General features: G+C 40.7%; 1 protein-coding gene and 1 non-coding gene across 3 annotated transcripts in view; one reads left to right on the forward strand and one right to left on the reverse strand.

The window, feature by feature from the left end:
• The window catches only part of ELOVL6 (ELOVL fatty acid elongase 6), a 138,315-nt gene extending 119,849 nt beyond the window's left edge, over positions 1-18,466 (reverse strand). The window contains exons 1-2 of one of the 2 annotated variants that reach the window (XM_060104943.1): positions 18,446-18,466; positions 17,650-17,770 (exon numbers count right to left, since the gene is read on the reverse strand). In XM_060104943.1, coding sequence (XP_059960926.1) covers positions 17,650-17,738 — 89 coding nt within the window. In that variant the 5' untranslated portion in view covers positions 17,739-17,770; positions 18,446-18,466. Of the gene's footprint in view, positions 1-17,649; positions 17,771-17,924; positions 18,029-18,445 lie in introns of those variants that run through there. The other variant, XM_060104933.1, reaches the window with a different exon arrangement.
• Positions 18,467-21,269: 2,803 nt separating this feature from the next.
• Positions 21,270-21,342, forward strand: TRNAR-UCU (transfer RNA arginine (anticodon UCU)). Its single transcript has one exon. It is a non-coding gene; the product is annotated as a tRNA-Arg (tRNA).
• The last annotated feature ends 2,370 nt before the right edge of the window (positions 21,343-23,712 follow it).

Consider the following 23,712-nt stretch of genomic DNA (forward strand, 5'->3'; position numbering starts at 1 on the left):
CTTATATGAAATAGTTAAATGTTTTATGTTTTAAGCCACAGTTAATTATAATCTGTTACTTGCAGTTAAAGCATCTTAACATAGTTCCTTGATTGGCGGGTTTGTTCTGCACAGCAAACTGATGAGTTATTACCCAAAGAAGACATAATCCATGAAGAAAATAATCTGAAATTTATTGCACTTTTATTCTACTGGTCAAACTTAAAACCATTTTAATGCTGTTATTCAGTGTATTCTTTTGCTCTTTTAAAGCTACTAGTTTTCTTTTTCCTTCTAAGGATGATAGAAAATATGTTGATTGAAAAGAATGACATGTGTCTCCTCAAGTTTTCTAATGTCAGCTAGAACATTACATTAAATAAACATAGTTCTGCTTACAAGTTAATGAAGGAAGTATTTAAGAACAGGGAAAAATGTTCCATTCCATATTAAGAAAAAAAGTCAGGTTACAGAAAAATATGGTATGAACACTATGAAAATATTTTTGTTAAAAACATAGAGATGGAGAGATGGAATGAAAGATGTTTAAAAAGATTTACACCAAAATGTTAATGTTTATCTCAGGGTAACATTTGCTTTCTTATTTTTGCTTATTTGTGTTTCCTAAATTTTCTACAATATGTAACTTAAAGTTACTTGCACCAGGCCTATCCACTGATGAAGAAACTACAACTGATAGGAGTTTATTCCTTTAAAAAATGTTTCTGTGACAGTACACATCTTTGCTTTATCAAGATGAATCCTAATACTTCTCTACATAAGAAAAGTCTTAAGAAAAAAGTAAAGATTTTATGTATATCTCCTAATTCTAGGCCTCCAGGTGTATACAATTTGATGAAAAACAATACATACATAAATTTCAGAAACTAGGATGGAAATATTAAATATTTAAACTCAGCTGAACTCATGAGAAAACAAGAGTATTGCTTTTCATTTTCACATGAAAAAAACAATTTAAGCCAACTAATGAAGACAATTGGCAAGCTATTGATGGTCTGGCCCAAGATCAATGAAAACACAATTTATAGCAATACTTCAGAAAACTACTACATTCCAAATGTCTTAGACTTTGCATATAAACAAGACATTTGGAGCTGTTATATTGTAACTACCTTAGGAAAACAGTTTAAATCTATTAGAGCATATCCAGATAGGACAGACTATAAACATAAAAGAGACTACGTATTCTTCCCACTAAGTAAAATTTAATCCTGAAAGGGGTATCCAATTGCACCAATTTTTGTTAGAATCTGTATTCCACTGTGAGAAAGTAGGACAAGCATAATTCACCAGCTTGAGTCCCTATACCCTGGTCCCTTCAGCGTTGCTGGGACAAAAAGAGCCTCTGGACACCAAATACTTTTGGGGGAAGAAACAATCTCCACAGAAAGTTTAGTCTGATGATGCAATAGATCTCTAAGGCCGAACTTTTTGTCCCTTAGCCACGATTAATTCTCTTATAATGGTAGAGGTTTTTTTTGTTTTTTGTTTTAGTTTATTCTATATAGTTTTCCATTGTGAGTGTGTTATTCTCTCTATATAATAATGCAAGTTCAAAAAACCAGCTGTTTTGCCTTAATTATCCACATAAAATACCCCCAATCCAAGCCTACACAGCAGTTACAGGATGTTGACAACTTCTTGCTTGTCTTAACAGAACTAAAGGAGGGACTGGCATCAACATTTGCCCAATTTTAAAAAAAGCCCAATAATTAATACTTATTTTTAAAATTATTATAATATTCATATTATATGACATTGAAATCAAAGCCTATTTTCAAAACAAAGTGTAAATACATATCAAGCGTTTAAAGTGTGAAAATTTGCTTGAATGTTTAAAAATTTATCAAAAGTTTATAATGTGAAAATTCCTGTTTTAATGTTTTAAAATGTCAGATACAATCATATAACCCTCACTCTCTACCAGTCAGAAATGTATATATATATTTAGAGATTGTGCTAGTCAGAATGTTTCATACTTGGTGAATTGTAATTTTGGTATTAGGCTCATAAATGTGTTCTAGAATATGAGACAATGTATAATTTCTTATGCTTTATTTTAGGGTAGTTTTCAAATTAAAAAAAAATAAATTTCATAGGAAAAAAACTTCCCTTAAAAAAGTTACCTGAAAAGAGATAAATGTACCTTTTTTCTGCTGTTGCAGAAGAAAGTCATAAATATTTAGCAGATTAAATTTTTAAATTTACTTCAAGAAATATTAATTTTGAGAAAATAGTATTTTTAACACTCTTTTAGAAAAATTGAGTCTAATATATCTAATATTTTCCTTATATTTACTATTTTCTTTTTTGCTCCTTTAGGATATTTCTAACCTACAGCTTATTTTCTTGCATCCAGAAAGAATACTTATTTAAGTTGTCTGGAGCTTAAGGGCAGAACTTTTTCTAAATTTATAGGAAGGTTAAGACCAAAAGATCATCATTAACTCAATTACAGAGATTTTTAAAAACTATATCTCATATAATTTGGACCCATTCTCCTCCACCCTCCCTTTCCCGGCTCCTGTGCCCTTTTGTTTGCTGGCTGAGACAATGCTTCCTAGACACAGATAACTGTAAAAACAAAATACTACTTCTCATGTTCTCACACTGCAGTCAATCCCTTGTCTCTCTCTTCTCTCTAAGAGTAAGTCCAGAAGAAGCAAGAGTTCAAAGCAATGCCCAGAACTGATAAGACCTCTGCAAAGCAGTCCTGTGGAAAAGCTCTGTCACTGGGGTCCCAACAAGATCTCTGGGACTTCCTACCAGGCTAGACACACCAGGTTCTCTGGCTCCACAAGGCCTGGCTTCTGGACTAGACTGGCCCTTTATTGCAGAGTAACAAATTCCTTCCAGCTCCTCTAAATCAGGCATTCTATGCCTCGTTCTCCCAGGCATTCAGCAGTGCTGGAGTATTTGTTAATGATGTATCCCAGGTACGTGTGCAGCATCTGTTTCCAGGTGCCACGAGGTCCCTGAGTTGATTATCTGATTCATTTTTCGATCTCTAGAGACAGGTTTATGTTTAATCTTTTACTGCTATTAGATTAGATGACTATTGTCCCTGGGGAACCTTTGCCTTATTAGATACATTCCTGAAACCCAGACATAAAAGTTGTCATGTTCAAGTGAAATGAATGTCTGTTATCACCCTTCCTTAAAGAAGCAGGAAACTTTCCTACTAAAAAAATAATCAAACTGTATAATTTAGAAATGGAGAAAGACAGGGAAGTTTTTGTGACATCAACAGTATGACTAATCTCTACCTTAATCTGAGAAAGTGTATTCATTTGAAATAAGAATGTGCAGTTCCCTGTTCTCACAAAATGCCTTTGTGTTTAAAATGTGCATTGGTGTTTTACAAAAATGCTTATTACCTTGTATCAGATAATACACCATTATAAAATGAAGCTGATCTTTTACTATGAAGATAGTAAGTACACTATAGTTAATGCAAAAAATGAAAAAATATGACCATATGCAAAATCCCACCACCTATACATACCCAGAATGTAATACAAAAAAGATTATGGAAAACTGGAAGAGCAATAAGAGAAATAACAACCATCATTTTATACAACTACTTTTTACCATTTTGGTACCAATATTATTTTCTTCCTGACTTTTTTTTCCTTGTGCATACAATCCTACCTTCCCCACCACTTTAGGCAAGCTTTTGACTTCTTTCTGATTGGAGTGGCTGGTTTGGCTGCCTAGAAAAGGACTAATAATCCCCAACAATTAAAATGGATTCACTAAAAATTAGTCATGCTAAATGAATATCTTTCCTCTTAAAAAGAAAATTAGATGAAAAAAAGAAGTCTTTTTATTATTGTTTCAAGAAGGCACTAGACAATTTCCCATAATTCACTTAAGGACCATATAAAGAGGTACTGGATAATAAAGCAGAAACACATCCGAGAGTAAATAAACAGCCTTGTGTATTCATTCATGTCTGCATTCATCTAGTCAACACACAGTGAGGGCAACTATAGCCAAATTCTGTGATAGGCACTGATTTCAAAGATAGAAGCAAGAATACTAATCTGTTTATGAGCCAAGTGCCAGCAAACCACAAAGAAAGGACAACCGATTTTGGTGGGCAGGGAAGAGAAAGGTTTTGTATTTGAATAGGCCTGGGAGGAGGGCTATTTCAATAGGTAACACTAGGAAGATAATCTGGAGCTGGGATTTTGAATGGCTTTTCAAATCAGTCAAAAGAATTCCGATTTGTCCTATAGACAAGGGGAAACCACTGAAGGTTTTTACTATGGGAGGGACACGCAGGAGTTGGAGGTTGGAAAGTGAGCGAGGAGACAAAAAGTAGTGCTGGGGGCCTGAAGGAGGCCAGTGGCAATGGAAATGGACTGAGAGAAAGGAAACTGAGGCCCAGATCACAAAGGACTTGGCTGTGAATTAGAGGGAAGGAGGGAGAGAAGGAGGGAGAGAAGGGTGCTGGGCAGAGTGACGGCCTGGTCCCATGTAGCTAGCTGATAAAGGAGGTGGAACAGGCTAGAAGAGGGAGAGGTGTCCAGTTTGTGAAATCAATGATCTGAGAAGACAGACGCAAAGAATGTGAGATGGAATGAGAACCACCACAGAGGCGCTCCTCATTAAGGCAAGAATCAGCTGAGAAGATCGTTTCCAGTACCTGGACTCCTCCACAGACCTGTTAATTCTGAATCTCTGAGATGAAGCCTGTACACGTGTATTCTGAGGAAAAACAAACTCTCCACGAGAGTCTGGCCCAAATTCCTAGTTAAGGATCGAGGACACCGGAGCGTGGTTCTCAAACGTTTTTCTACCTCAAACTACCCTCTTGTCAGTAGAAAACGATCCCAGTAATTACAAAGAACTGGAGAAGAACCAAGTACCAACCAAAGCGGTATAATCACAAACAATATCAGCCATCACAAAATACAGGTTCCAAAAAAGTATTTCTGCAAATATGAATGCAGGAACAGTAAATGAAAACCAATTACAACTCAAGACAACCCCACTGGTTCCGGGCTAACAGAGAGTCCTTAAAATTTCCAGAATATCCCGTACAGTAGGAGCTTTGTATTGTTCCAAAGCACCATGTTGTGGACTTTTTAGTAGAATACTAAATTAGGACTCCCCACTCCCTCACTGTACTTTCCAATACAGACTTGCTCATTTTAACGTAGAAGTGCCAAATTTTAGTAAGCTTTCATACATTTCTCAGGAGTTTCCTAGTAGGTAATATTTAATTATTCAAAAGTATAGGAGTTCTAATTTTTTATTTTTCAGAAGTGTCCATGTGGATTACCAGTGAACTGCAGATGTTATTCTAAAAAAGAAAGCCTAGAGTGGAGATAGTAGTCATTTTCAAATGCATACAAGACACTCATGCAGAAGTGAGAACAAATTACAGCTAGAGTCAGGACTAAGTACTAATGGACGACCCATGGAGGGTCATAACTTTCAGGTCAATACGTAGAACAGTCTTCAAATAATCAGAGACACCCCAAGTAGAATGAGCTTCTACTTCTTCAGCTTCTTGAGGAGGTCCTCAGGTTCTGACAGTGGATGACCAAGTCAAGAATAAGGAATTGCTTTGCCCAATTAGGAGACTAGTCCTAATGACCACAACACACACAGAAATGCTATCAGCTATGACCTTCTCCGCACTCAAGAAAAGATAGTTTAAGACACTTGACAGCCTACCCGTGTCTCTCTCACCCCAAAAGCAAAGTAAAAATGAACAATGATGTGAGGCAGAATGATACTTTTTTTTTTTTCCTGCTGACTAGACTCTACCTTCTGAATGTTGAGATATTCTCAGTTCAGAACAACCAGAAACAATGTAGGATGAGTACAGCTGAATCTTTTAAATGTATCGAGGTGGAATGTAGACTGCTTTTTGGAGCTACCAATGAATGAAACCATGGATAAAAATGTTATGTCATTTATTTCAGATTTGTTGTGCAGTACTCAACAAAGAGATAAACCTATCTTAGCAAGTCATGAAATATTTATTGAAACTAGCCAATCCTCAACTTATTTATTCTATCTCTATTAAAAAATTAATTTACTTCAACTTACAAAGAAAAACAATTAAATGTGTGAGGCAGTACATAGTTTTTCAAACATCTTTTAGGTGGATGTCAGCAAAAAAGTTTGAAGAACACTCCTTTAACCTAGAAAATTCCATTAAACCACCTATTTTTTCTGATTAAGGATCACAGTGTTCCTTGACCTCTTAATCTTCTCTTACTTTTATAGTCAGTACCAAGGCTGCACTCCTTCGTGGGGACATTTGTCATAAGAACGTAAGTTTCTACCTCCAAGATTTCCTACCTACCAGACAATAAAAGAAAGCAAACATAACTGCTCTGACAAACGAATGCTTCAGCAAAAAAGAAAAAAACGAGCCTGCTTGATTTCCTGGACCATTGGATCATTCTCCAAGTCAAAACTGCTAGTGTTAAAACCACAAACTCCAGGGAGGGAGATGCAAGAGGGAGGGGATGTGGGAACAGATGTATATGTATGACTGATTCACTTTGTTATAAAGCAGAAACTAATAAAAAAAAAAGAATGAAGTAAGTCAGAAAGAGAAAAACAAATACCATATGCTAACACATATATATGGAATCTAAAAAAAAAAAAAGTGGTTCTGAAGAACATAGGGGCAAGACAGGAATAAAGACGCAGACATAGAGAATGGACTTGAGGACACAGGGAGAGGAAAGGGTAAGCTGGGACGAAGTAAGAGAGTGGCATTGACATATATGCACTACCAGATGTAAAATAGCTAGCTAGTGGGAAGCAGCCTCATAGCACAGGGAGATCAGCTCGGTGCTCTGTGACCACCTAGAGTGGTGGGATAGGGAGGGTGGGAGGGAGATGCAAGAGGAAGGGGATAGGGGGATATAAGTATACGTATAGCTGATTCACTTTGTTATATAACAGAAACTAACACAACATTATAAAGCAATTATACTCCAATAAAGATGTTAAAAGAAAAAACCCCCCACAAATTCCAAGTATCTACAACACTAGGTCTCAAAGGGGAATCACTCTACAGTTGATAGGGGCCCGGTGGGTCAGGCCACATATGAGTCAAGCATTATTAATAATAGGTTAGTTATAAAACACCTCTAATAGCACAGCAAACATTACCTGTGCTCTCATCACAAAGAGGGGTGCGAGCTGCCCACTGCAGTGCCACCTCCAGGCCTAGAAGGACAGCTGTTGGTTTGTATCCCCAGGAGTACCCAGGTAAGATTTGAAACTGGCCCCCTTACACTGGAAGCCAGGAAGAGACCAAAGAAAAAGGCAGCCACTCCAGACTGGTAGGTGGCAGGTCACAGGCAAGGGGACTTACTAATGACGCTTGTCTTGGGTGGCTGCAAGACAAGTAAATCTTTGCACCCTCCAGCCAGAACTAAGAGTTTATATGCTGTCCTTAAGGAGTTTCAGCCCTGCATACCACCCAGATGGTCTCAACAACACATTACCCTCTCAAGGCTGCATCACTGAAATGGCTCTGGCTGTGGCAATGGTGGGCAAAACTTATATTCCAAGGGCAGGGGAGGGGGTGAAGAGCCTGAATCGCCCAGGTCTGGCTCTCCGGTCAACTGGGGCCCAATGTCCTCTTGATGACCTCCTCCAACAATGTCCAGAGGACTATTTCTAATAGCAAAATATTAGAAACTTAACATGTTCAACCTAACATGTAAGGGAGTGGTTATCTAAATTAAGACCAAACAATACAATATTAAGTAGCCACTGAAAATTATACTTACAGAGAGGTGTTAGTGACATGAAAAACATTTATAATGTAAAAAGGAAACAAAGCAACATATAAAGTTGTAATGAGACAGTAGGTGGATGAAAGTGCCCAGTGCAGTCCCTAGCACATAATAGAGAACTCAATCTGTCGTTGACATTCACTGAATGATCTAAAGTATATAAAAATCTTGGAAATAAAGCTGAAGGAAATGTGGCAAAATAACAGTGGTTGCCTCTGGATAAGAATTAAAGGTGGTTTTTTTCCTGCATATTTTTTAATGTTTTCATTTCTTTTTTTCTATGGTAAGTATTTACTTTAAAATCAGGAAAAGGATTTAAAACTAATAAACAAAACAAAACAATGTTCTCTTTAATTCTTCACACTGTAGGAGCTGACCTTTAAGAATAAGGACATCTCCAACCCATATGCGTGTGTGTGTGAGTGGGGTAATATATATATATATATATATATATAAATTTATTTATTTATTTATTTATTTATTTATTTATTTATTTATTTATTTATTTAATTTCCCCCTGTCAACAGGTGTTGGCTATTTACCAGTAGCTACTAAAACCTGCCTGAAGGAAAGCCTGGCTACAGGCAGTACCAGGTGGAAACAGAAGCTCCTAGGGTTTAGAACCAAGCTGAGTGGACAGTGCTCATAGCACAGAGAAGCAGGCAAAGTATGCTTTGTAAGACATGTTCCAAACCTGTAGGTCATGGTTTGTTTGAGATAAAATTGGAATATTTTATGATGGAAGCATTATTAAAGGTGACATGGCTTTCTACAATTGTAAAAGTATTGATAGTAATACTTATAATAATTCTTAATGATTAAAGTATTTATATCTGCATAGTACAATGCTCATTATAACATCAATAATACTTTTTGTAGTTATTCTTGCCTTAAGTGTTCAGGATCCACTTAGCGAAAAACAGAATATAGACACTGTGAGATACCAGACTAAAACCACAGGTACCTTCCATGTTTACAGTACTGCCAAGTTTCCAAGTGCATTATTTTATTGATTGAATATTTATTCTCATACGAATAGGGGGATGATAGGGGCCTGAGTGACCAAGCCTTAGTCAAGGCTGGAGCCCATTTCTCCTTTTTTTGTCCCTACATACAAATTCCAACTTGTTTAACCATACTCTGCCTCATTTCCTATTGTGTAAAATCAAAAAGATAATACATCAAAGGGTGGTTGGGAGGATTTAACCATTAACATATATAAAACTTTAAAAGAATGTCTGCAATCAGTAAACAACTATGTATCAACTATTAGTATCATTACTCCAGAATGAAGAAAATCTACCTTCCTTTCTAAGATCTTGAAATTAAATCTATGTCAAAAAGTCATAAAATTGAGAGGAAACTGCAAACTTGATATTTAGAATAACTTTGTATTGAGCTTCATACCCTCTTATTGTAATGATAACCACTGCTAGACCAGCTTTTAAATGCTTAAGGTACCCTAAGACTTCAAGAGAAGTCTCACACATTAAAAACAAAAGCTTCAGGATTAAACCTTTTCATCAGGCCTTTTTTTCCCCCCCTATTGAGCCCCCTGAAACAAGATCATGAAATTCTCAACTTCAAAGAGTTCAATTCCACTGAACCCACTTCACCTGAAAAAGTCAATTACCCCAGTTGGAGTGGGTCTAGCATCTTAAAAACTTTTACATTGTATTAACACCACCTTTATAAATAGAAGGAGACAGGCAATTGGGCCTAAAAGACAGAAAAACTTGAGGGTTTCACCTACTATTACCCATACTGAAGATTTTTTAAAAATTATTAATAATTGGGGTAAATCCAAGTACTAAACGTTCAAATTTTGCAGTTTTAAGACACTTACTGGGGCCTCCCTGGTGGCGCAAGTGGTTGAGAGTCCGCCTGCCGATGCAGGGGATACGGGTTCGTGCCCCGGTCTGGGAGGATCCCATATGCCGCGGAGCGGCTGGGCCCGTGAGCCATGGCCGCTGGGCCTGCGCATCCGGAGCCTGTGCTCCGCAACGGGAGAGGCCACAACAGTGAGAGGCCCGCATACCGCAAAAAAAAAAAGAAAAAAAAAAAAAAAAAAAAGACACTTACTAAAATAGTATTATTTAACTAGTTAAAAAAAATAGTCAAATTAGGCTGTATTTTTAGAAAAGTGCATTTGGCTCAGGATGAGGCTTTTTTTTTTTTTTTTTTTTTTGCCACACTGTGTGTCTTGTGGGATCTTAGTTCCCCAACCAGGGACTGAACCCAGGCCCACGGCAGTGAAAGTGCCAAGCCCTAACCACTGGACCACCAAGGAATTCCAAGGAAGATGCTTTTCTAATAGCAGGAAACACACACAAAATGGTCTTTAATGGGGTATCGGTTTTCATTTTTTTAAAAAGTCACTTTAACATGTTTATGTGTATACACGTTTTTGTGTACATATATAAACATAAACTTTTTTTATTAGTTTCTGCTTTATAACAAAGTGAATCAGTCATACATATACAAAACAAACTTTTTTAAGCAAATGTCTATGCTCTCCTAACAAAGATAAATGATAAACATGCATTTCATTCATCTTGTCAGTCTTCTTCAAAGAATGATCTTTTGTACTGCCCATTAAGCGTTAACAATCAATTCAAAAATTCAGCCTCTGGACTTCCCTGGTGACACAGTGGTTAAGAATCCACCTGCCAATGCAGGGGACAGGGTTTGATCCCTGGTTCAGGAAGATCCCACATGCCTCAGAGCAACTAAGACCATGTGCCACAACTACTGAGCCTGCGCTGTAGAGCCCGTGCGCGCCACAACTACTGAAGCCCGTGTGCCTAGAGCCCACGCCCTGCAACAACAGAAGCCACCACAATGAGAAGCCCGCGCACTGCAGTGAAGAGTAGGCCCCGCTGGCCGCAACTAGAGAAAGTCTGTGCGCAGCAACGAAGACCCAACACAGCCAAAAATATAAATAAATAAATATATTAAATAAAAAATTGAGCCTCAGAATTCAAAGGATCATTAAAAAAATAAAACAAAACAAAAAAGTCCCAGGACGGGTGTTAAAAAAATTAAGGGTTGAAGGGACTTCCCTGGTGGCACAGTGGTTAGGAATCCGCCTGCCAGTGCAGGGGACATGGGTTCGATCCCTGGTCCTGGAAGATACCACATGCTGCAGAGCAACTAAGCTCGTGCACCATAACTACTGAGCCTGTGCTGCAGAGCCCACGCGCCACAACTACTGAAGCCGGCGTGCTCTAGGGCCTGTGCTCCGCAACAAGAGAAGCCACCGCAATGAGAAGCCCGCGCACGGCAACGAAGAGTAGCCCCCGCTTGCCGCAACTAGAGAAAGCCCACACACAGCAACGAAGACACAACACAGCCAAAAATAAATAAATTAATTAATTTAAAAAATAAAATAAAGGGTTGAGCTAAAACATCTGAAATTTATCTTTAAGAAAATGAAGTTATATAATATATATACATATATATACTATATTATATATACATTATACTTTAAAATATGTGATCACAGATTTGGTTAAAAACAGTAGGGGTCCCCCTCCCCAAAATACATTATATCAATGATATTTTCCTTATCATATTACAATTAGAAACCCAAAAAAACCTATAGAAAGAAAAAAACTAAAATATGAAATCCCAAAGGAAAGAGAATTAACTCATTAGAAAACTGTATGAGTATCTGTCCAGCAAAACTGCTTCTAATCAGCATGTCTAATTATTTATCTCAGCAAAGATAAGTGTAAATCTTTTTCATTTGTACATTATTTTGGGAAGACAGGCTTAAAGTTAAATTTTAGAAAGTTTGTAGTGGGTGAATGACTAAACAAAAGTGTTCCTAAAAATACCTGTCATTCCAATATACTAAGAAAAATAACCTTGAAACTAAAAATCATGAGTTCTCAGCACAGAAATGAATCATGATAAAATTATAAGCTTGAACTTAGATGACTTTCCAGGATCTGTGCTTGGGGATGATTTTTGCTCAATGAACTTAAAATTACAAATCCATTCTTGACTCTAGGGCAATCTTTTTTTTTAAAAGGATTAATCTACCTCTAAAATAAAATTATTGTAAGTCAAATATAATTAAGGATGCTGTTGTTTTAAAATTCTGAATAACTATGCCAACTTTACACATCTGTACCTGCCTGTATACACACACAATCAGAATACAAATAAAGGAATGAAGTTATGAGCTTTCAATAAAGCCTTGTTATATTTTCAATAAATCTTTATTTTCAATAAAGCTTTCAATAAAGCCATGTTATAGTTTCATTCAGATTTCCTTAGGCTATCAATAGGAATAATATCTGTGGTATAGGTAACTTTTCTAAGGTAAACTTTTCCAGATAAATGCCTGTGCTCTTCTAACAAAGATAAATGGAAAGTAAGTGGAGCAGACATATCTGAAGCTAAGAATAAAGGTACAGAGCAAAGGCAAATTGTGTGGACTCTTGTCTGATTCCTGTTAATAAAGCCAGCTCAGCTCACCTGTATCCAGACATGAAAAATTAAGCGAATCATGGCAATAATTTTTGGATAACTCATCTCAGAAAATATTGGACCTGAAATATCCAGATCATTGAACCAAAGATGAATTCTTGATTTGCTGTACTCCTTCATTTTATTTTGTTGGCTTAAGACAGGCTAGATGGTTATTTTATGCTCTCCTAAGTATTTTTAAGTCTCCATCCCTCTCAAAACTTTCCCTCTGACTAGATAGATTCTCCCTAGAAGGAAATATGCAGAACAACTCTTAGATTTGGAGTGGACTGACTTTGGAGTTAAATTCCAATGTGATCCTGGCACTTTTAGAGCTATTATCATCTAACATTAAAAGCACCAAGGAGCCTTCTTTAGACCACAAAATTTAACTTCCAATTTAACAAAAGGCCTACGTAAACATTTTACCACCATATGCATAATATTTATTACTAATGCAAATATAGAGATGGATAATCATAAAATAATTTTGCATTATCCTTGGAAATCCTAAAAAAAAATCAAAGACTGCATGAATATACATCCTTTTTTTAAAGCTACATAAAAGTTCAGATTAAAGTTCCTTCACAACATTTCATTATTTTCTAGGATCATAACAGATTCCAATTTTCCTCTGTATACTTTTTCTCAGTGTTCTCATTCTTAACCTAATACATATTAGGCAACATCTCAGTGCTTTCTAAAGTTTACTGAATGAAATGTTAAGTTCCTCACACTTAGGATTTTCAGTCTTAAGGCTAATATGAACTGTGATTCTCCAAAATAAGTGGCAAGCAACACACTGTGTACAATGTGGACACAGTAGTTTCCTAGACAGCTGACCAAATTTGTATTTGCTGTAGTGTCATTGATTAAATGAGACACTGTGGCCTTTTCTGACTCATGACCACAGATTGTACTGTTTTCCAGCCACTTTTCTTACAAAAGCATACAACAGGTCACAAGGAGGATTTTAAAGATCAATGCAAAGCAACTGTCACTACAGGAAGAACAACAGCCGCATTCTAAAGTTTGATAGACATTATGATGCTGTATTTTGAGTAAAAAATCTAACACAGGCTTATAATACTTTTATGTTTTATTCATACTGAAATTGTACGTTACTTTCCAAACCTCACATATAAGAAAGAACATAAAGATGTACAATTCTTTTTACAGATAGTGTTTCTTTTATTATTTTTCCTTAGTAAAAACCAATTTGTGGATAAAGTTTCCTTAGCCAGACAGTATTTACTTCTAAAAATTCCTACACTATCTTAGACCCCAAATACAGAACTCAAAATATAAAAACAATAAAACCCTTATAGCCATTACCACGGGTGAAGGGAGGTGAGAAAGTCAGAAAAATATACAAAGCTGGATGTGGAGGATGCCAGAGGGGAGCGGGGGAGGGTTTCGTGAGGTTCTAGACAAGCCCTGTGATGACGTCACCTCACATACATAATGTTACAGCAGTCAGCACAGGCCTCCTGCTTTCCTATTGGTGGACACTGTGTCAGCCGACATCAGAAGATAATCATCATTGGCCAGACAATTACAACTGGAGCAACTAGCATCCAGGGCTGCTAGCACAGGACTGACAGGCTGCTGAAAGGGAAGGCAGAGCCCAGCTGCCCTTCTCACTCAATGAATTTTATGTCACCTTACCAATCACTAGGCGGTTTTGCTCTCTTGATGGCAGCCCTTTTAAATTAAGTCAGCTATTCGTGAAAATAACAGGTAAAGGCCAGACATCTCATAAAAGAACAAAATGCCTCTATTTTCAATGCCATAAAATCACAAGGGCTTTTCTGTGTAAAATCAGAACTCAAAAATGCTGTTGAGCTAAAAGCAGGCATTTTCCTCTACCTCATGCAAAACACTTTCATTTACCACATAATATTACCCAGGATATTTTTAACTTGACATATAGTTTCAAGATGTGGCTCAGGATGATTCTCCAAGGCATAATATTTATTACTTTGCATTTCCATAGCTTTTCTAATCTATTACATGTGAAACCACCTGCTAGAAGAGTGAAACAGTCTATAGTATTTATCCTGTGTCTAGAACAATGAATACAGGGTTAATCATTGTTTAAGCAGCAATTAACTTGATAAACATCCCTCAGTTGAACCCTTTAGTTTATAAAAACACCACTCCAAAAATGGGTCCCATTACACTAATATGTAATAAGGTAATGAATATGGATTATAAGTTTAATAAAGGCCTTCAAACAATATTCAAAAGGTAGTTCAGACAGCATACTGACAAAACAGCACTCCTGGCCTTTCTCACAATTCTTCAAAAGACAGTAAGTGTAACTTATTTTTGAGAGATAAGTTATAATTCTCTAAATTGAGTTTTGACGTAGCCTCTAAATTGAGGCTATGTCTAAGGGATTTTTAAGGACCACTGAAAGTGTCTTGTCAAAAACTAGAGTAGAAACTTCACAACATTGTGTTTTTCCTCCAGAAGCTATTCAAGCCATTTTTAATCAGTCTGGGAAAGGTAAGACCTTGTGTTTCCTAAACTTCCCCTGCCCCCAAGAGGGTGTAAGCCTTGGTTATGGAGTTCCTTCTCCTGTTAACAAGGGAAATGAAAAGGAAATCTTCATTTTCTTATATACCTGGTTCAAGACTTTTTGGCTGTTGAGGTTTTGGGGGGAGGCTTATAAACCTGGGACCGAAGGATATTGGGAGAAATGCATACACCCTGGGATAAAAGAAGAAAGCAAGACAATTAAGGTCAAAGAGAGAAAAAGTCAGGAAGGGGAAACCCTAGTGTGTGACTATGACATAGTATTCAAAACGCAAGGGGAGGCCAAGTATGTTAAGCTTCGAGTATTAACAGGTAGTGCTGGCAATAAAATGGACACCCATCATCATCTTAACCTACTAGACAACCCTTTTCCCCAGCATCTGCCAGGTACAATGCGCTCTTTGAGGTGCTCCGCATAATCAAGATTGGAATGAGACAAGAACCAATGCTCTGGAGAGATGATGGTCTAATAGGAGGCACAGACACATGCAAATATTTAGGCATATGAAGAAAAGCCAGGAAAGACATTGCCAGATGAAAGGTACAGATAAAGAGCTAGGAGGAAAGAGTGGCAAGAGCCCAACAAGCGAAGATTAATTGGCTCACTTTTGCCATTTTCAGTCCCCAGAGGGCTAGGCCCTGTCCAGTTCAGAGTGTACTTGTTGAGCGAGAGGAGAAAAGAGGCGGGAAATGGTACCTGGAGGTGGAGGAGCCACAGACAGTAGCCTCAGAGAAAAGGCAACAAGTGAATAAGAGACAGTATCCACCGCGGAGGGGCACTGGCCCACAGTGAACCCGAGCTGCCTGGCGCGAGGGGAGGCCGGCTCCAGAGACGCAGGTTCAACAAGGGTGCAGCAAGCTGGAGACAGGGCGGACGTTAGAAACCACAGAGCGCGCAGGGCCAACGGGGGAGGAAGATGGGCTGAGCTGTGTGGCAAGCGAACGCGACAGACAGCTGCAGAGAAGACCAGAGCCTTCGGCTGGCCCGCCGTGCCGCCCGCCACCCCGGGCCCCCGCCCCCGTCCTGCCTTCTGCGCCACCCCCTTCGCGGGAGGAGGAAGTGCCGCTGGAGAAGGTCCCCTTTGTGGCGCCCGAGGGGGCTTGCCCTCCCGGAGCGCCGAGGCCTTAAATGTCTAAACTCCTACTGGATCGAGCCTCCCGGTGCACAGCCGTCTTTCGGACCCACCCTCGGCGCTTTCGGCCTCGGCGGCCCAGGGGGCGCCCCGGCCCCGCGCCCCGCGTGCTGCCGCACTTCCCGGCTTCCCGAACGGATCGCGTTCCCCTCCTGGCTTCAGGCAGCGGCCCTCCGGCCCCCGCGCCCGCGGAAGCCCCCAGCCACGCCGCAGCGAGTGTGAGCGCTCAGGGCCGCGCGCCGGGCCGCTCGTGCCCGCCCCAACAGGCCGGGCCCAGTCGGCACGCACGGCGCAGGGGGCGGGCCCGGCCGGGCTGCGGCCGCAAATGGCCCGCCGGTCCCGGGCGGGCCGGCCGGGAGGGAGGAGGCGGGAGCGGCGGCCGAACCCCCCGAGACTAGTCGCGACTCCCAGGGGCCGGAGAAAAAGACGTTGAACCCCCACCACCCGGTTCCGGTGCACGGCACCCCCTATTGCACCGCTCCCCCGCCCCGGCCCCACGGCGCGCCGGCGTCTTTGGTTTCCCATTGATGAGATGGGGGAGGGAAGGCAGGTCGTGAGGGCTCCGGGGGCAAGCGCTCGCGCACGCGTTGGGCGGGATCCCCCAGATCCCAGGAGGGAGCCCCTCGGCCGGACCCTCTCATTCAGCACCTGGGAGGCTGCCAGCCGCTGCCCAGCTTGGGGGTGCGTTGGGCTTGCTCTTTACTGATCGCCAGACCTGGGGTTAAGAGGAGTAAGAGAATGTCTGCCACAGTAGCTCGATCTACAGGGAAGAAGCGAGATAAGCACACACACCCTCCCCCTGTTAAATATTGCAAGGTGACACAGGATCGCTTCCCACACAGGGATTTTCAAAAGGACTGGCGGAGGGACACAGTGAACAAGAAAGATGCTTTCCCGGGTTAGAAGTTTGTCTGGGGAAGAGCCCCGAAGGACTCTGAGGACCCAGAGGTTTTTAATCCGTGTCTCAACTCCAGTCAGCAGCTTCCCACTGAATTAGAATTGAGTGTGTCCAAAAGGCGTTTCCGTAAAACAAACTTAATAATGGCGTGGCTCCGCTCGCTCGGGTTCATTCATTTTTATTACTGTTTTCATTGTCCCCTCCTCCCCCACTCCCCGCCTCCGTCTCTTTATGAAACCGGAAAGGGATCCGCGTGGGGAAAGGGGTCCAGGAAAGGAGGAATCCGGCCGGGGAGCAGCAAAGAGGAAGACAGTGAAGTAGCAGAGCTGCAAGGAGAAAGGAAGGGCAGGAAGGATGGGGAGAGGGCGAGGACCAGAGAGCTGAGGACGGCGGACCGGAGAGGGTTAAAGGGAGCAGGCGACTGGGTCCTCCCTCCACTGCCTTTCACACTCTGCTTGCGGGAGGCCAACCAAGAAAACCCAAATCTAGAGGAAAACAAGGAGTAGCACAGGTAGGGACTGTGGCATCTCTCCCGCCTTCCCTGTAGCACAGACATCTACTCTATGTACACATATATGGTCTATGTTATATAATCTATGTTAAAGATGCATGTGTAGCCACGGTTCACCCAGGGGCAGCCACAGACTCAGGCGCTTCATGCAGCCCCAATGTCTCCCGCACCCGGGAGACCCGGGAACTCAGCTCACTGCTGCTCGCGGTTCCTCGCTCGATTCACGCCCCAGAAAGGGAGTACCGACATTAAGGCACACCGGGAAGACGCGCAGGGCTCCCGGGGACAGTATCACGCGAAAGCATCACCTACCAGTTTTCCTGCATCCACTGGATGGCTTCATTCTCGTTGAACTGCTTTTCGAATTCATATTCTTGTAAAGTCAACACTGACATGTTCATTGGGGCTGATCTTCGGAGTCGCTACGTGTTCTCTACACAAAATAAAATAATCTGTAAAGCGCTTGATTTCGAGTGCTCGCCTGTCTGCTTTCCCCACCCACCCCCCTAGGTCTTCCCCTCGCCGCTCGGTCTCCGGCAATCGGTCTCCCCCGGCCTCTTTCAGCTACAGTCGGGGCTGAGCATTGCCTGTGCCTCTGCTCCCAGCTCCTCGCTCTGGGACTCTCCTCCTCCGGGCGTCCGCATCCACAGTAGGAGGAAACGAATGCCTTGCGGTCTTAGTGCCCGCACGTTTGTCCATCACCCTTTTTACTTGTCTACGGGGAAATCTCCTCCCCCTCGTGCGATCTGACAAATTAACCCTTTGCGAGGGAGACTGAGAGAAAGAGAGACCTCTCTAGCCCTGGGGGGCAGTTTTGTTTCCGTGAAGGTAACTAGGGGAGTAGAGGACGGGCTCGGAGAGGGAGGAAGTGGCCTCGAGGTCATTCACAACCCCCCAATCCCGACCTCGTGGGCCGCCTAGCTTGGCTTTTGAATGAAGTTTCCGAGAACCGAGTGCAGCCCCAAGGCGAGCTTGGCGAGTAGGTGATAAATAGTAAAAACCTGCCAGCTCTCTCGCAAGAACTCCAGACAAATTTGCGCTGAAATCCCACGTGAAAGGGAAGCACTTCCTACCTCCTGGCCCCCGCCGCACCCTCCAGGTCACTCACCTCCGAGCTCTGGCTTTGACTTACGTTAACCTGGGGCCCGGCCCACTGAGCTCCCCAATCAGCTGCTGGCTGGGGATGCTGAGGACGAGGGTGGCGGAAAGTCGAGAGTGACTAGTAGCCAGAAGAGGGAAGGAGGTTAGGTGGAGGGTTTGGGTACGGGAAAGGGTAAAGTTAATGAACTGAGACAAGGGGGGAAGGAAGTTAGCAGATGGGAGAACTGGACCAACTGGTCCAATGCAAAAACTATTTGTATGCGTGAGAAATTCGCTTTATTTATTGTACGGTGGTAGATGGAACAGAATCACGTTTGAGGAGAGGGCTAAACGTAATGTTGACCTCTACTGATCCCCCAGTCTCACAGCAGTGTTTTAACCTCTGCTTCCATAGTTACACCCATCTTTCTTTTCTCAGAGGGAAAAGTATTTTTTACTCTGTCCATCCCTCCACTCATTCCTCACAAGTTAGGAAAAATGAAATGAGACATGGAGGCATCTGATAATATAATCTATGTATGTAATTGTAATCTTAAAACATAATAATAATAAGGAACCTATGCTTTAAAAATTAGGTGGACATTAGGGCCAAGAAGAAAATTCTCTTTCTCTCTCCGTACCTCCCCACCTCCAAGACAGTCCAAAGAGGGGATGTTTTCATTTAAAGTCAGGTGCCTGGAACCACTGAAAAGTGGGAACTGCGAGAAACATCTCTGTAAATGAGGAGGGTATAATAAAAAGTTAAATAAAGAGTTTTAAAAATCCAGTACAACTATATGTGTGTGTGTGTGTGTGTGTGTGTGTGTGTGTGTGTGTGTGTGTGTGTGTATATATAATCAGCAAATTAATTTATAAGTTGATGCTCCCAAACATTCCATGTACAGATTTTCCTCATCAGACTTGGCAGGCTTTAAGTGGAAGGTGGGTGTGACTTGATGAGAGATAAGGATTTTAGCACAGTACCTGGACCTGTGAGTAATCAATAAATATTTGTAAAGTTAAGTGATTAAGTAAGTGAAAGGAGGGAGGGAAGTGAGAAAGGAATCAAATGTGAGAAAATCCAGCAAATGTTTTGCTATATATTGCAAGGATAAGTCCTACTTTTGCCTTAAAAGGATTCCATTTTTAAACTGAGTACTATTCTCAGTACTCAGGCATCATATCAATTTTAAACTGGTATGAGAAATTCTCATTTACTTACTATGTTTCTTATTCAAATAAATGTCTGTTATTACCTGTTTATTTTCTGAAGTTGGAGTTGGGGTTATGTTCAAAGCAAATATCGGATTTGTTCTTAACAGTGTCTGAAGAAAAATTACTTTAAAATGGAAGGTAAGTCCCTATTTCTTGACCTTTAAAGTGGACACTTGCCAAAAATGGTAGATTCTTGATAGTACTATGTGCTGTTGAGGGTATTCAGAACACGCACTGTCAGTGGTAGTGAAAGCTAGTGACTTCACCTGGAAAGCAATTTGGCAGCCTTTTAATCATATTAAATACACTTATCCTTTGACCACTTATTTACTAGATATTCCATGAGCCTGTGATCTTCTGAGCTCATGGGAGTCAGGGGAAGAAGAGAGACAGGACTCCTGCTCTTTTGGAGCTCACCTTCCAGAGGAGAAGACAAAATAATTTCATATAAGGTGACATCCTAAGATTAAAATTAAATAGCATCATCTGAAGAGATGGGAGTGCTCATGTAAACCCCCGAAGGCTTCACTGAGAAGGTGAATATGTGTGTGTAAAAAATTAATACACAGAAACCTCAATTAAATAGAGTCAGGAGACCAGAAGGGGGAGCTCTCCTGCCCCGGGACCACAGCAGAGCCCAATAGGAAGAAGAGAGACTTCTCTTTTTTCCTGGCAACTACTCAATCAATGAAAAGCCATGGACTCTTTGTTTACTACTGCCCTCCCCACTTCCTTTTCCCCTCTATCAGAGTGTTTTCCTTCTCTTTTTCTGTGATGACTTGCATGTGGTTTGTCATGGCTGCACACCAGGAATTGCAATGCTCTGTTGATCCTGGATAAACCCGTCTTTACTGGAGTAATAACCACCAGTCTATTTGTTTTAGATCAATAGTTGAAACCACAGTGACAAAGAGTCAGCTACCTTTTGCAGAGTGTTACAAGAAGCAAGAGCAAGTACAAATGCCCTAAAGTAAGAAATGAGTTTGCAGGACTGAAGACAAGAGGCTGGTGTGTCTCCAGGTCATAAGGAAGGAGTGACTGACAGGTTGGAGAGGCAGGCAGGGGTCAGGTCTTGACTGACTGGTAAATCAAGATAATTGGATTTGATTCTAACTGCAGTGGGGTGGGGAAAATATTAAATGGAATAGCAGGACAAATCCTAGTAATTCCACTACTAGGAACTTACTCTGTGGATACACTCACAAAGGCAGTTTAGATATATGTATAAGATGTTGTTCGGCACTGTTTGTAATAAGAAAACACTGGAAATAATAGGGGGCTAACTAAATGATGGCTAATATTAACTAAATGATGGCAAACTCTTATAATGGAATATTATAAAGCCTTTTAAAAAGAAATGGTTCTGTAGGTTGCAATACCCAAAGAGCTTCCAGAAATATTTTTAAGGAAAATTAAAAAACAAGGCACAGGATATTTTGTATAATGATACATTAAGAAAAACATTTACAAATGTACACTCTTTTTGGGGGGGTGGGGAAAGACAATTTGTTGGTGATGTACATATCTGGGGAAAGACCTGGAAGCAAACTAAAGAGAGCTCCTGTCATTTATTTTTCCACAGTATTTGAATTTTATGATATATTGTATTTCATTAAAAAAAAAGTCAAGAGAGGACTTCCCTGGTGGTCCAGTGGGTAGGACTATGCACTTCTAATGCAGGGGGCCCGGGTTTGATCCCTGGTCAGGGAACTAGATCCCGCATGCATGCCGCAACTAAGAGTCTGCATGCCGCAAGCAACTAAGGTCCGTGTGCTGCAACGAAGACCTGGCGCAGCCAAACTAAATAACTAACTAACTAAATAAATAAAATTTTAAAGCTGTATGGCCTTAAATAAAAGAAAGTCAACAGGAGTTAGCTGAGTAGCGAGATAATGGGTTATTTTTCTATTAGAAATAAAATATTTTAAATGGTGATTTTTCTATATTTATTTTACATTGCAAAACATACACTAAGACCTGGCTATTTGCTTAGATCTTCTTTTCTTGCAGAGGGGCTACAGAAAGTTAGGAAAGATGGAGGGGAATGTTGGGATGGTGTCCAGCAACACCACTAGGAATTTTTATGAAAAGATTTATTGTGTGTGTCTCTAAACATAACCAGGTAGGTAGTTAACATTGAATATAAATAACTGGGGCTCAAAAAGTAACAGTTAATTGATATTTAGTAGTAAAATTTTCAAAATTAGTTCAGAGAGTAAGGAACATTTGAAAAACAGAAATTTATTGCAAAGATGAATGACTGCTAAACAAAAGATCTGGAGTTTTGTCCTGACTCTATTCCAGACCTGGCTATTGGATCTTGGGGAAAGTATGTCGATCCTTTCATTTCCTTTTCTATATATAAAATAACAGTACCGGGCTGGATGATACCAGCTCAAAATTTCTCTGGTACAGGCATATGTTAAAATACATTCATTGTTTCTGGGCCTAACACTAACCTAATTTTCTAGACCTCTATTCCATAGGTGAGTTTAGCCAAGCCGAACCATTTCACATCCTGTGAACATCTTAAGTTTTGGCTTCTTTTGTCCCATCATTCCCTCTGCTTGGAATACCCTTCTCCCCCCAACCCCCCATTTCTCCCTGTCAAATTCAGTCCATCCTTTGGATATTCACAGGCTACTCCGTACTTGAGGCTTTACCTATCCACAAATAAGATCTCTTGCTCTCTCACCTCCTAAACTCTTGAAGCGCTGGTTACCACAGCTCTTAAGCCCCTAGCCATGCTCTACCTTGTAGGGGATTATAAATCTTAAGGGCAGAGACAATCATTTCCTGACTGCCTTAGTTTCATAGGGCTGCTGTAACAAATGACTACAAAATAACCATATCACCCCTGAGTCCTATAGCTCAGTTTCAACAGACCTAGAGATTTCTAAACTGGAAGACAAACCTCAAGTAAGTGAACCTGTTTTTCCTTGAACTCTGATTCAGTTGATCCCTTTAGAGATGCAGGAATCCAAGTCATAATTTCTTCATGTACCTTCTTTGATGCCACCAAGCTGGCATTAGGTCTGGGCAAAGGGCACAGGTGGAAAGGGACTACACCTCTCTGAATACAGTCATGAGTTGCAGTTTTATTCTGGCCCCACTTACAGAGGTTGGCAATACAGGGACCACATCTGATTTTTGTTCACGAGTAAGCTTTGCTAACCTAACTGGAGATAGTTTCCAAAAGTTGGAAACCATATTGATTTGTAAGAGAGAAATGCTTTTTTTGTGTTACATTGGAAAAAAACCCAAAAAACAAAACAAAACAAAACTCATCCACAAACTGCCAGAGAGAAAAATCAGTATTCAGTTCCTGATCATTTTTACTTTCTTTCTCTCTTTCTTTTCATTTTCACTTTAGGCCTCTCTGAAAATTATAAATTTTAGGAAGAATTTTTTTCTCAAAGACACAAATTTATTTACAAACCAAAGAGGCCAAGGAACCTTTAATTTTTCTGACAGAACCAAGGTGGCTCTTCACCTCCTCACAAGGTTTTTGGTTGGAACGGGAAGTTGGGGCCCAGAGTCTCCCTAAAGACCCTGGCAGGGCAGAGGCCTCCCCTAAGCACTGGGAGGAACAGGCTGAGCTGGGCACTCACCTGATTCTGCCACCCACTGCCATCCAGAGACGCTCTGTAGGTGCCTAGGGTGGCATCCTCAATCTCCCTATCATGGTGCCCCACCAGAGTCCAAAGTATCTTCTTCCCTTGCCCCCAAAGTATCTTCTTCCCTTGCCCCCAAAGTATCTTCTTCCCTTTGCCCCCAAAGTTTGGGGTGTGTCTGAGCCACCTCAAACCCCATCCCAAGTAGACCTGTCCTAAAAGATCTCATCATAGTGACCAACACACCTTATTAATCTTGTAAGGGACTGAAGGAAATATAAAAGATATCAAATTGTATGTAAATAAGAGACGTACAAATAATTATGTAAAAATAAACTCAGACTCCGAAATAGATACCTACAAAAGTTCATTTAAATGAGCAATGAGCACAGCAGTTCAGAGGAAGAAATTTGATTTAAGAAAATGTAATAAGGGAATGTGATAGGTGTTCAAAAGTCCAGTTTAA

Source organism: Mesoplodon densirostris, chromosome 1 (genome assembly GCF_025265405.1).
Source record: "Mesoplodon densirostris isolate mMesDen1 chromosome 1, mMesDen1 primary haplotype, whole genome shotgun sequence".
Taxonomy (NCBI): domain Eukaryota; kingdom Metazoa; phylum Chordata; class Mammalia; order Artiodactyla; family Ziphiidae; genus Mesoplodon; species Mesoplodon densirostris.